At 41.9% G+C, this 14,319-nt stretch overlaps 2 protein-coding genes across 3 annotated transcripts in view; one reads left to right on the top strand and one right to left on the bottom strand.

Annotated features, from left to right (window-relative positions):
- UBAP1 (ubiquitin associated protein 1) overlaps window positions 1-1,477 on the top strand; it is a 70,853-nt gene extending 69,376 nt beyond the window's left edge. The window contains exon 8 of the transcript XR_003790778.1: window positions 135-1,477. The gene's annotated coding sequence lies outside the window, so the exon portion shown is untranslated. The remainder of the gene's footprint in view (window positions 1-134) is intronic.
- Window positions 1-14,319, bottom strand: part of KIF24 (kinesin family member 24) — a 61,177-nt gene that overhangs the window by 17,277 nt on the left and 29,581 nt on the right. For both annotated transcript variants that reach the window (XM_029202722.1, XM_029202723.1), the window contains 4 exons: window positions 11,824-12,039; window positions 8,694-8,781; window positions 1,274-1,395; window positions 341-446 (listed from right to left, as the gene is read on the bottom strand). In XM_029202722.1, the coding sequence (XP_029058555.1) occupies window positions 341-446; window positions 1,274-1,395; window positions 8,694-8,781; window positions 11,824-12,039 (532 nt within the window). The remainder of the gene's footprint in view (window positions 1-340; window positions 447-1,273; window positions 1,396-8,693; window positions 8,782-11,823; window positions 12,040-14,319) is intronic.

The raw sequence follows: 14,319 nt of genomic DNA, 5'->3' as shown, positions 1-14,319 counted from the left end.
GGAGATCATTATACTATTTATTCTACTATTATATGTTTGAAAAAATAATTTTAAGACTTGATGAGAGGGATAAAGTGTACCTAAGTTAACCATTCAAGCAACTGCAGAAATACTTCTCTGCTCCTAATTGTCAGGGATTGACCAGAGGAAGAGAAGGCAGGGAGAGAAAGAAGAGTTGTCGAGAACTGCCAAGAATCTGATTGGGCACCCTTCGTCTCCGTCTCCAACCTTGGAATTCCACTGCCTTATTCCACCCCACCCTCACCTACTTTGGCTGCATGTAAAGAGGGGCAAAATCTCTCAAGAATGATTTTTAGATTAAAGGTTTTGAACAACTTACAGCCAGAAGACTCTGGTTTATTTCCGCACCTTCCATCTTTGTCTGTCTATCTGAGTCTCTGGCATCTGCTGCTCTTTCACTGCCAGCCAAGTCAATAAAAGAGATCCTAGAGAAAAGACACAGCAGGGATGACTTCTTTGGGGCTTTGGTTTATTTTTACATCAGCCAGCATTTTGTGAACCCAGCAAGAAATCAGCACTGACCCATCCTCAGGAAAGTAAAAGATATTACTGTCAGCTTTCCAAAAGTATTGCAAGATTCTAATCTGTCAGTTACTGCTGGCACTGTTCACTTAGACCCTTCTGTTGGTTTTAATCATTTGTGAGAAAGTATGACTGAAATTAATTAAACATTCTTCCCATAAGGCTAAATGACCACAATGCAAATCACTTAGGTGACCACTTAGATAATTAAATAGAAACTTCCGTGGGCTGCTTTCCAGCAAACCCCCCCTCCCCGTAAAAAAAAAAAAAGACTCATTACTCAGAGGTGAGATAGGTTCATCCATCACTGTGGCAGAGTTTGCTAAGATAGCATCAGAAAGGCAATGAATGTACCCAGTTGTCTTATGGCTTCTTTCAGGAAGGATGGATTAATTTTCTTTCTTTCTTTTTTCTTTTTTTTTGCCTGTAAGCTCTCTGAGATGCATTTCCTACTATTCCTCTGCTGATACTGTTTTTCACGTTAGAAGCAATCAATGTCCCTTTTAATAACTTAGGGTTGACCAACAATAGGTCATTACTTCATGGTTAATCAACTGATGGCACTTTAGTACAATGATTTATTTCAGAGTTAATAACTCTACTGTGTACCCCTGTAAGATATAAATAAAGAACTCCACAGTGGCAGGATGTCCTGTTGTTGACAACACATATTTCAAAGTCACATTATGGAAAGGCACACAATGCGATTCCCTGCGTATTTCCAGCTCACCTGCCAAATGTCCTCTTGGCTGAATCTTTGATCTGAATTTGGATGATAGCATGAGAGCGGGAGGAGTCTGCATTAACTCCAGTGGCCCCAGTGCTGCGCTCCTTGCTACCCTTCAAGATCACCTGAAAATAAAATCCACAGGGTGACTTCTGCAAGGAGTAAACAAAGCCCTCTGGCTCCTAAGAGTTGGCTGAGAGCAGTAGAGACCAGACATATAGCTTTGTCAGTAGACTGCAGTCTTTTCCCTCTATGAGGAAAGCTGCCTAAACTCTAAATCATACAGAATAGGTACCCAAGAGCAATGAAAACAATGTGGAATACTAATCTTGGGGGAGAACATTCAATAGCTCAAGAGCTAATTTACTTCTTGATCTCATATACTCTTTTTAATATCTTTGATGGATTTATCCTGACTAAAATCCCCAGGGCATAACTTGGCTCCAAAGTAAGGTCCCATCATACCCACCTGTTGTAGTAACCGAAGCAAAGGACAGAAATGTGCATCACAGAATGAATGATCACATCCACCTGTTCCACCACGATGCAGTCATAAAGGAGACCAGGACTGATGTGTGGGAACATGGAAGTGATGAGTTATCACAATTGCCATGAGCCCATGATTTCCCTTGAGACCACTGCCCCTCCAAATGGGAGTAAAGGCTAACTCGGGTCCCTCTGGCCACAAAGGAATGGGGGAGAAGAGGTGAAGCCTCAGGAATGGCCTCAAGCCACTGAAAACACAGCCATATAAGAATATCCTAGGGAGGGTGGGAGGAAGGGAGACGCAAGAGGGAAGAGATATGGGAACATATGTATATGTATAACTGATTCACTTTGTTATAAAGCAGAAACTAACACACCATTGTAAAGCAATTATACTCCAATAAAGATGTAAAAAAATATATATATATCCTGCCCTGATTTGGGGGAGTGTTGATTATTGAGAATCAAAAAGGTGAAGAACTTTAAAAATATTTGACAGAATCCTCACAGTAGCCTAAGGTGAGGTGAGTATGATTATTATGCCCAATTTACAGCTGAGGAATAAATTCAAAGGTTGATTTGCTCACAAACAGCTGTTTTGTGGCAGAACCAAATTCCACATCTAGTATGTCTGATTCCAAAGCCCATGTAGCTTCTACTACACTGTGGGGCACTTAGGACAAATTCATCTATTTTGCAGTGAATTAGACTAAGAAAGTCCTATTTAATTTTTTTCTCAATCTCTCAGAAGTTTAATTTTTATCATATTGAACATAGCTACAGTTTCCAGATTAAAGAGTCCAAAAGTTGACAGAGTCAAACTCTCAACAATAGTCCATAAAATATCTTAACAAACAGGGGTAGGTACTTTTTAAAAAATTAATAATAAATTCCTCCATGGCCTAAGCAATAGTTAGGTCTCTAAAGATTATCAGTGAGATTCAGAATTGTATTTTAGAATCAAATTTTAAATGCACTCATTTTGTATATAGCTTGCTTAAAGTTTAAAGGGACTATCTGATGAATCCTTTTGTAAAGAGCAGAAATTGTTAATTTACAAAACTGGATTATCAACTGCATGGATAGCATGTTGCTGCTAATCAGAAATCAGAAGAATTAGAGCAGTAATCCCTTATACTGGGTGGGGCAACTGCCCCCCCCCCCAAAAAAGCACTGATAACTAAACCTGGATGCTGGCTAGGTCACTTAAGGCCAAATCTATGACTGAACCATCTAGTTTGTCTGGCTATCTATTTATCTATCTATCTATCTATCTATCTATCTAACCACCCATCCATCCATGCCTCGCTGCAAGGCTTGCCGGATCTTAGTTCCCCAGCCAGGGATTGAACTCGGGGCCACTGCAGTGAAAGCACAAAGTCCTAATCACTGGATCGCCAGAGAATTCCCATGAACTATCTAGTTTAAATGCACTTCCTCATCCTGGCCTTTCTCTATCACTCTGATTTCATATTTTCATAGATTACAATGCAATGATGAGGGATTATTTTAGATTTGTATTAGTCTTTTTTATCAAACTTCTTTTTCATTAGAAAAGAAAGACATGCTTACTGGGGAAAACTTAGAAAATACAGGAAAAATATAAAGAAGAAAATATATACCTTCCATAACCCCAGAGTTAACAAGATTCTGGTGCATTTCCTCCCAGGGTTTTAGGGGTCTCAGAGCTCTTTTGAGATATATATATGTCTTTTACAAACCCCATGAAGAGACAGGGGAGATCTTTTAAATGCCTACATTTGTGAATTGTGTAAGCAATATGCTTGATGGATAAAGGAACAATCACAGAGAAGTTAAGTGGCTTATCCAAGGTCACACAGGCAGAATATGGTCAGGCTAGGGATAGAAGCCAGGTACCCTCTGCCACATGTAATCAATGATGCTACTTCTGCTGGAATATAATGAGAGCTCAGAGAGGCCTTAAGGCCATACCTAGTCAGGAACTGTGGATACTGACAGGAAGCTCAAGGGGTGACCTTGTGGTTCATCCCCAGGGGAGTCAAGAAAGACTGTCTTCTGAGGTTCTATTATAGAGTTTTATACTTGGCTTTTCATTGTGCCATGATGTACTAGATACCTGTGAGTGCATCTCAGAAAATCTAACATGTTGAGGTGACTTTTCCTGACTAAATGCCTTTTAGAGAAAACATGAAGGAATTTTTGGTCCATGGTCCAGTTTCCTCAGCTTCAGTAACAGTCTGTCACCATGTTTTTCAGAAACTGTGGTATAAAGCAGCTGAGCTCTGAGGAGTAAAAATGAGGCAGTCTGTGAAGATCATTAGATAGACTTTTGTAAATGATATACAACTCAAGTGTAGCGGTTAAGAGTGAAATCTGAAGTTAGACTGTCTGGGTTTACATGCCAGCTCTGACAATACGGTTGTTTAAACTTTTGCATTGTGAGAACTTTTACAAATCACTTAACTTTTCAGGGCCTCAGTTTCTTATCTATAAAATGGTAATTTCATAGGTTACTTTTGAGGACTAAAAGAGATAATACGTAGTATGTAAAGCACTTAGTACGACGACTGGCACATTATATGTTCTCAATAAATATTAATTAAAGAAAATATACTGGGCTTCCCTGGTGGCACAGTGGTTGAGAACTTGCCTGCCAAGGCAGGGGACACGGGTTCGAACCCTGGTCTGGGAAGATCCCACATGCTGCGGAGCAACTAGGCCCGTGAGCCACAACTACTGAGCCTGCGCGTCTGGAGCCTGTGTTCCACAACAAGAGAGGCCGCGAATAGTGAGTGGCCCGCGCACCGCGATGAAGAGTGGCCCCCGCTCGCCGCAACTAGAGAAAGCCCTCACACAGAAACGAAGACCTAACACAGCCAAAAATAATTAATTAATTAATTAAAAAAAAAGAAAGTATACTAAAGAACTAACATCTTTTTCTTTTTTTAATGTATTTATTTATTTTTGGCTGCATTGGGTCTTCGTTGCTGGGCGCAGGCTTTCTCTACTTGCGGTGAGCAGGGGCTATGTTTGTTGCGGTGCGCAGGCTTCTTACTGCGGTGGCTTCTCTTGTTGTGGAGCACAGGCTCTAGGCGTGCAGGCTTCGGTAGTTCTGGCTCACGGGCTCTAGAGCGCAGGCTCGGTAGTTGTGGCACACGGGCTTAATTGCTCCGCAGCCTGTGGGATCTTCCTGGACCAGGGATCGAACCCGTGTCCCCTGCATTGGCAGGCGGATTCTTAACTACTGTGCCACATGGGAAGTCCCAAGAACTAACATCTTTGTGTAAACTTCCAAAACTTAAACTATTTCTTTTAAAAAATGTAGGGACTTCCCTGGTGGTCCAGTGATTAAGACTCCGTGCTTCCAGTGCAGGGAGCATGGCTTCGATCCTTGGTCAGGGAACTAGGATCCACACAGCAGGAAGCGAAGCTTCATCTGCCACTCCCCGTCACTCACATTACGCATTATCACCTGAACCATCCTCCCCCCACCCCCCATCCCACCCATCCATGGAAAAACTCTTCCATGAAAGTGGTCCCTGGTGCCAAAAAGGTTGCGGACCGCTGCTTTAGACAAATCATGTTATGTGAGTAGTAAAATGGGGACCTGCTACAATAGAAAGTAGAGACAACTATGGAATTCTGTGGCACTGAGAAATATTCAGGGACTTTTTTTTTTTTTTGGGGGGGGGTACGCAGGCCTCTCCCTGTTGTGGCCTCTCCCGTTGCGGAGCACAGGCTCCGGACGCGCAGGCTCAGCGGCCATGGCGCATGGGCCTAGCCACTCCGCGGCATGTGGAATCTTCCTGGACCGGGGCACGAACCCGTGTCCCCCGCATCGGCAGGTGGACTCCCAACCACTGTGCCACCAGGGAAGCCCCAGGGACTTATTAATAAGAATAATAGACATGACAAATTTAACTAGCATCACAGTAAGCATTATATGTATATTATCTCATTTCCTTCTCTGTCACACAATCCAATCGTCTGCTAACATCCACATATTTCGGGCTCAGAAAGGTAAAGGATGTGCTCAAGGACACACGGCACTGGGACCCAGCTCCATGCAGACTTTAATCACGAAGCTTCCTGCACAAATACCAAAGACAGGCTATGAGCACTTCAGTAGGGTAGGCACTGTGTATAGACTAAGTCTCTATCACCGGCATACAACTGAGGCTTATCTAGGGGAAGCTCTTACTCTGTGGGCCTCTGCTACCAACTACAGCCAAGGCAATGTTAAAACACGAAGCAGACTTATTAGAAGTTCAGGAATGGATACCTATAAGTACATGAACTGTCTGTAGGAATGACTTAAAAGCCCAAAAAACTCTACAAGGGAAAAAATGTCCATCATTTGCCTGACAAGCAAAACCTTGATTCCAAATCTGGTTGCATCAGCAAGTCCTCTGTAAAGGCAGGGAAGTCCTGGTCCCTGCGTTGGTAAGACCGGGTAATAAAATACACCTGGAAGGAGAAACATCTTGGAGGAAGGACAATCCTGTGTGAAAAATGAAGCTGCCAGTTGTGCAGGAAGGTAACAAGTAGCCATGCCTGAGTAAGCCTGAGGGCGATCTGCGATGGTGACATACATGAAGATGACACCTGAGGGTGACACTTGAGCAAACACATAGGTGATACCTGAGTGAGCGTGAATGGTGACACCTGAGAGAGAGTGAAAGTGTGACACCTGAGTTGGCAAGTGCTGTTGTTTCAAGTCAGTAAATGTTTATGAGGGTAACCATGTCAGATATCCATAATTTATATCAACTTTCCACCTTGATCTCAGCTGGCTTCCTTCTTGTACAACCTCGTATGTATTACAGACTGAGGGTATCAATGGCAATAATATGTCCACTAACAAGAAACTTCTGCTTGTCTTAGAAAACACACCTTAGGATAGAGCAGTGCCATAAACTCTTCCAGGGTGAGAGTGATTTGACACCAGATTGCCCACTAACATAGTTATGACCCATAGCCAAGGAAAAGGGACTTCTTTTTAGTGTTTGATCCTTTCCCATTCAATTGGTCTAATTTCCAAGGACAACAGCATCATGAGGACCAACTCTCCTGAAACTCCCAGCCAAATGAAGGCACGACTAGGGGAGGCAGCGGCAAGAGGACCACAGGGAATAGGTGTGTAAGAAACAATTTCCTCAGGACTCTGCAGTGGAGGGAGCTCTGGACAGGTTAAGAATGGTCAACAGCCTCAGAAGAACCCTTCAACATGTCCCACACACCTTTGTTCTGTGCCTGCCTTTGCAGTCACTAGAAAGGGGCTCTTGGCTCTTAGGTGCCTGTCTAGAACAGCCACACTAAGGTGCCATCCTTGGATTTTGGGTACCAGGATTCAGGAAGCTGATAATCACATAAATACAAGGTTCCAGCCCTTAAACAAAATTTACCTAATTGTCCCAAGAAAAAGAAACTGTTAGAGGGCTTCCCTGGTGGCGCAGTGGTTGAGAGTCCGCCTGCCGATGCAGGGGACACGGGTTTGTGCCCCGGTCCGGGAAGATCCCACATGCCGAGGAGCGGCTGGGCCCGTGAGCCATGGCCGCTGGGCCTGCGCGTCCGGAGCCTGTGCTCCACAACGGGAGAGGCCACAACAGTGAGAGGCCCGTATACCGCAAAAAAAAAGAAACTGTTAGAAAAAGACACGTATTAATGGTGGGCCACCTCGCCATTTCACACACCCAAGTCCCTGGAGGGATGTACTGTGAAGCTGTTCTAAAGGTGGGTATTGTCAAGTACCCAGCCTGTCCTTCGAGCCCTCTCCCTTTGACTCTAGCCAGGCTTGTTGGATATACTAGCATGACTATGATGGCTGCATGTTAGAATAACCTTGGGAGCTTTTAAAATAATACCCATCTTCATACATTGCTGGTGGGAATATAAAATGGTGCAGCCACTTTAGAAAACAGTTTGGCAGTTCCCCAAAAAGTGACTCAGCAATTCCACTCCTAGGCATATACTCAAGAAAATTGAAAACGTATGTCCATACAAAAACCTGTACCTGAATGTTCATAGCAGCATTATTCATAATAGCCAAAAGGTTGAAACAACCCACATGCCCATCAACTGATGAATAAAATATGGTATATACATACAACAGAATATTATTCCGCCATAAAAAGGAATGAAATACTGATACATTCAACAACATGGATGAACCTTGAAAACATTACGCTAAGTGAAAGAATGCAGAGACAAAATGTTGCATATTGTGTGATTACATTTATATGATATGGCCAGAATAGGTAAATCCAAAGAGATAGAAATTAGTGGTTGTCAGGCACCAGGCACAGGGGAAATAAAGAGTAACTGTTAACGGTACAGGGTTTCATTTTGGTGTGATGAAAATGTTCTGGAATTTGATAGTGGTGATAGCTGTACAACTTTCTGAAAATACTAAAAAAAAAATCACTAAATTACATATTTTAAAAGGGTGAAAAAAGCAGATTTAAAAATACCTTTGGAATGATACACAAAAAACTAAAAAATATATTAGTTGCCTCAGGAAAAGGGAATGGAAGGAATATTTTCATTGTACTTTCTGAATTTTTTTTTTTGTACTTTCTGAATTTTGAATCCATGTGAAGGTATTACCCATTAAAATTTTTATTGAAAATAGAATATTTCTCTCCAGCAGCCTTTACCAGAGCCCACTACCATAAAAATACACATTAGCAGCTTTTGAAACTGGCTCAGAAGTATCCTCTCATGCATTAGGCTCTCCCACATGCCTTACTTCCCACTATCAAGGCACTGAGACAACAACCTTGTAGAGAAAGGAGCCAACCTCTCAGAGGAGGATTCATATTTTATAAGTGTGAAATGGTATGTTTGTCATCGCCCTTTGCCTAAACCTGAGTCCATTATATTTAGGAGATAGCAAAATGAAGTCTTCCCTAGTACTTAGGCTGCTACAGTGGGGTAGTAAAGGAGGAAGAATTACCTCTAAGAGAAGCTCCACACTATCCACCTGAAGTTCTCGCAGTCCCACTATCTGTACCACATGCTTGCTATCTTCTCTTGCGAAGAGCCTGTGGATGCAAGAACATGGTTGGTTTGGCAGAGCTTCAGTAACAGACTCCCCAGAACCCAACCCACCACTCCCCATTAAGTAGCAGTTTTGCTGTTTGTGTGGGATCGATATGCATTCTCCTCACCACCCCCCACACCTCCTGATTCCAGCCCCAGGCTTCAGAGGCAGTCTTTGATTGTTTTAAACAAATCAGCATCTTTGGCTACAATGAATAGAATGAGCATTTAAGCCAGACCTATGCCAATCAATGGATGGTGTATTCCTGGCTACAGTGATTGGTTCAGGAGTGGATATGGGATCTTCGCTGGTCCCATCAAAATAAAGTCCTAGTCTCTGGTTGTTAGGTGCTCTCTTTTTCTCTCTAGAAGTGAAAGCATGTGGCCCTGGGAGCAGTGGCAGCCATTCTACATCCACAAAAGAGGCAGTTTTGGAATGATGTTAATACCATGGAAGGTAGAGCGGAGAGATGCAAAGAAACCGGGTCTCTATAACATCACTGAACTGCTAGAGTATAAAGACCCTAAGGCTTGACTGTCCTCTAGGCTTTCTAGTTATACGAGCCAATGGCTTCCCTAAATGCATAAGCCAGTAAGAGTGGGGTCTTATTTTACTAAATACTTGCAACATAAGGAGTCCTGATACATTTTCTAAGGAAGCAAGGAAGAGCTGGTGTTGCACCTGAAAGTCTCAGGCCTGCGTGTAACAAAATGAATGGTTACAGTCTACCATATCACTGAACCAGATCCACCAAGGGGCATGTATTGAATCTATCAAAGACTCTAAGATTATTTTCTCCCTTAATAAGATACTGATTGCCAAATAAAATTAAATTAAATTAAAGTAAAATAAAATAATGGAATTTCACTTCACAGCCAAAAAAATATTTTCTCAAAAAATTTTTTTCTCCATCTAAACCTTACCCCAAGTTTCCAAATTTTTACAGAAGGATAGGAAAACAGCCTCACCAATGCCCTTGATCTCTCAGAAGACAACTCTATTGGAACAGTTAGGCTTCTGGAATGAAAGAAAGATCTAGCTTTCAGAGCCTTCACATCACTCCTGAACATACTTCCCAGGCCCCAGAAAAGTTCCTAATGAATAGCCTAAAATGCACTGCTGTATTTTTAAATCATAGAAGCAAGAAGTATATTTTTATCACTTTTTATGCAAAGGTAAAGACAACTTATGTTCTACTTTAAAGTGTTAATTTTAAGATCTTTAAACTTTGGTTTCTAGTTTAAGAGGTAGACTGAGCACATATACTTCTATCTACCTTTGACAAAGCCCCTCTTATAGAAAATATATTTTATTTTTAAAACAACAGGATAAGTCATAACAGCTCTAGGCAAACAAGAAAGAGTATTATCAATGGAGCAGGACATTTCAGAAGTCTCAGAAAGGCAGGAAATAAAGAGATATTAGACAATTAACCAGAGACATAAAAAAAAAAAATCCCACAGCTCAAGACACTTGCAGAATAAGTGTGGGTATTCCCTAGTGAGCCCTAGAGAAACTTTAAACCCAGGAGTTAGCATATTCCCATCCCCTTGGCTATAATTAAAGAATGTAGAAATAACAGGACAGTATATTGGGGTCATTCATTAAAGAACTGCACTCAAAAACAGCTGGATATCCTGACTGTCCCTTCACACAAAGAAACAGAACGCGCGCACACGTGCACACACACACACACACAAACACACACACACACACACACACACAGAGAACAGTGGCTTTTATTTTCATGCTAACTGTTCTTTAAAGGAAGTGGCCATTCTGACTGGAAAGGGCTCCTAATAAGGGTATTGAGGCTTGAAAGAGAAGCTGTGATGGAGCTAACTTGAGGCTTCAAAACCAACACAGAGAGAGTAGAAAAGAAAAGCAAGTCTTCCCCAAAGCAACCCCAAAGTAGCACCCTTCTTTATCTGGCAATTGTGTCATGACTGAACCCCCAACACCTGTACATTCTCTGAATTGTGGCATACTGAAGGTCCCTTTTGTTGAAATAGTCCATAGGATGGTGGCCTGCCTAAGCCCACTCCAGTGACTTCTCCAGTTATGCTACTCAATACTCTAGTGCCCCTCTATGACGGGGGCCGCTCTATCAATGCTCTCCACGAACCAGAGCTGCTCCTCCACCCCTACTCCCCATTCCAGTGCTTTCCTGGAGCACATGAAACTTGCACGACCTTTTGGACAGCTCTGTAGGGGCTTAGATATCTTTGCTGGGGGCTAGTCTCTTTCACTGATTTGGTTTCCCCAGACTTCCACCATGCTCAGCCTCAACTCACTCCTCTTCACCTGGTGTGGCTGCTCCCAACATGTCTCAGGTCTGGTTAATTCTGTCCTGACAACCTCTTATCCTTCCACTTCCCCTGTTCCCTCTCTCTCCTCCCTGTTCTCCCAGTCAGTTGATACCTCCACAACTTTGTGGCCTCCTACTCAGTTAAAATCATCTGTTTCAACCTAAACAAAACTTTATGCCAGAAAAATACAATAGGGATTTAAAATCAGTTACTGAATGAATACATTTCCAAAGTATTGTATTATGTGGCAAGGGCAATAGGTTAAGCCTTATAAGAGTTAATGTGAAGAAAAGATTTTCTTTTCTTTTTACTGATATCAGAAAACTATCATTAAGTTTACCCTAAGATTATTGAGAAGAAAAACAAGAGGAAGTGGGAAACATTATAGTTCTTCCAGTGCAATAATAGGTCAAAAGAATAGGAAGGGATTTAAGTATATGTTGCTTTCCTGACTTCCTGAAATTATAATCTTTTTCACAGACCAAAATAAAAGGGATATAGTTTTTTGATGAGCATTAGGATATTGATCACTTAAAAAATACTAATGGAAGGCTAATTTATATTCTTCTTTAGCTGAACTGACAGTTTGAAAAAAATATGCATCTGATTCAGGAGACTCATTTCACAAAAGGGCATTAGTGTACCAAAACCTCTGATTAAATCCCATGATTCAGTGGGACTCTGGCTTAAAACAATAAAGAACAGATTTACAGTTTCCTACTCATATCCAATACCTTTTTCTTCTATTTAGGAGGTCATAAAGCTGTCCACAGTAGATTTCATAGAAGCTGATCCACACAAAACAGTGCCTTCTTGGCTGGGACACTTCTAGTTGTCTGAAGATATCTTTGGCAGCCAGAGCATACAGTCCTGGGTTCTGATGAGTTCCTATCATGGTATAGGTCTTTCCGGCACCTGTCTGTCCATATGCGAAGCAAGTGGCATTGCCTCTGGGGGAAGAATCATTTGTATTTACTTTTAAATATTAAGAGAAATGCTAATCTACACACAGATTTTTTTTTTTTTTTTGTGGTATTCGGGCTTCTCACTGCTATGGCCTCTCCCGTTGCGGAGCACAGGCTCCGGACGCACAGGCTCAGCGGCTCCGCGGCATGTGGGATCCTCCCGGACCGGGGCATGAACCCGTGTCCCCTGCATCAGCAGGGGGACTCTCAACCACTGCGCCAACAGGGGAGCCCTACACACAAATTTTTAAATGACAAAAGTCAGGTGGAAAAAGAATCCTTGACAAAATTCAGCTAGAAAATATAGAGCCCTTTAAGGAGAAGAGGGCTTTACATTATAAAAACAAGGGATGAGGAAAAAAATTCTCAAAGCAGTACGTGAGATTTTTTTACTAGGAATTTTTTATGGAACTGGTAAGACCATAAGACAACTCTAGAAAATAAGGAAACAAAGACCTCATGTTAGGTGCTTTAGCGGATCCTAGAGAAAAAAAAAATTGTGTTAATCCTGAAAGATAAGTTTGGTGAAAGAAGTAATTGAGAATTAAATACAATAAATAATAGAAGATCATACGATAAATAGGATGGTAGTGACCACTCATATGAATACTAAGGAAGTTTAGACAGAGGTAAAATCAATTTAAGTAAAATATTTGAAGGACTCAGAAAAGAGATCTTAGGGCCTCAGTTTTCACTTTCATTGATAAATTACTGGACTACTTGATTTCCAAGATCCCTTCAAGCCCTGATGTCCTATGATTCTAAGTGGGAGTCACTATTCTTGCATGTGGATACGTGCATGTACACACAACCTGTATGAGTGTGAAAAAATGCAAAATAAGAGATGGACAGAAGAGTTGGGAGGCCAACCTGTCAGCCAAAGTATGTTTTAGGAGGAGATGAGGCCAAGATTACCTGAGTACTGTGAGGTCCTACGTACTATGTAGCTCTAGTACTATGTAGTACTAAGTAGAGAGTGAACATAATGTTATGCAGTCAGTAGCTATTGCAGACTATTGAACAGGAATCACATGGATTAATGATAAAAGTAGCTACTTGCAGCAAGAAAAAAATTCTATGTATGGACACAGGGGAGGGAGGCTGGAGGTGGGCAGAGAGAAGAATACATAGAAGGACATGAAGCCAGATAGAAACCAAAGAAAGAATGATATGACAAGAGCAAAGTAACCATGGAAGTGTGAGAATCAAGAGATGGGAGTTAATCAGATTTAAGCTGTTAAGAAGCAGAGACCGGTTTACTCCTTGTGTTTTAAACCATGGCTCTCAGCAGTGTGGGCACTAGAATACACTGGCAGACACAGTTAGGAAAAGAATTACAAGAGGAAAATTTGAACACACTGAAGAAGAGCTAGCAAAATGAGAATAATAAAGAATAATATCCACCTTATCTTCTGAACATTTTCGTGATGAACTTTTTAAAAAAAAAAAAACAGATGAAGAAAGCTCTTATGACACTTTACAAGAACTAACCTAATAATTTCACCTAACTTGCAATTCTCTTTTTACTAATGTCTTAACATTCTAACTTATTTTAGAAACTTGCTCTCTAAAAAAGCACTCCCTAAATTTGGTGCATAGGAATTGAACCGGAAAGAGATTTCACTTTTTAAACAAATTTATTTTAATTAATTTATTTATTTTGGCTGCACTGGGTCTTAGTTGCGGCATGAGGGATCTTTTACTTGTGGCATGCAGACTTCTTAGTTGCAGCATGTGGACTTCTTAGTTGTGGCATGCGGTCTTCTTAGTTGCGGCATGCAAACTCTTAGTTGTGGCATGCAAACTCTTAGCTGCAGCATGTGTGCAGGATCTAGTTCCCCGACCAGGGATCGAACCCAGGCTCCCGCCGTTGCAAGTGTGGAGTCTTACCCACTGGACCACCAGGGAAGTCCCCAGAGACTTCAGTTTAACCTGCTCATGGAAAAAAAAAAAAGTAACTTCTACACAACAACAATAAAGACAACACAGGGATTTCCCTGGTGGCGCAGTGGTTAAGAATCCGCCTGCCAATGCAGGGGACATGGGTTTGATCCCTGGTCCAGGAAGATCCCACATGCCATAGAGCAACTAAGCCCGTGCGCCACAACTACTGAGCCTGAACTTTAGAGCCCACGAGCCACAACTACTGAAGCCCGTGTGCCCTAGAGCCCACGCGCTGCAAAAAGAGAAGCCACCGCAATGAGAAGCCCGCGCACTACAACGAAGAGTAGACCTCTCCCGCTGCAACTAAAGAAAGCCAGAGGG

Source organism: Monodon monoceros, unplaced genomic scaffold (genome assembly GCF_005190385.1).
Source record: "Monodon monoceros isolate NGI ecotype Baffin Bay Population unplaced genomic scaffold, NGI_Narwhal_1 Super_Scaffold_5, whole genome shotgun sequence".
Classification (NCBI taxonomy): domain Eukaryota; kingdom Metazoa; phylum Chordata; class Mammalia; order Artiodactyla; family Monodontidae; genus Monodon; species Monodon monoceros.
The sequence above is the reverse complement of the archived record's forward strand: the minus strand, read 5'-3'. Positions and strand labels throughout refer to the sequence as shown.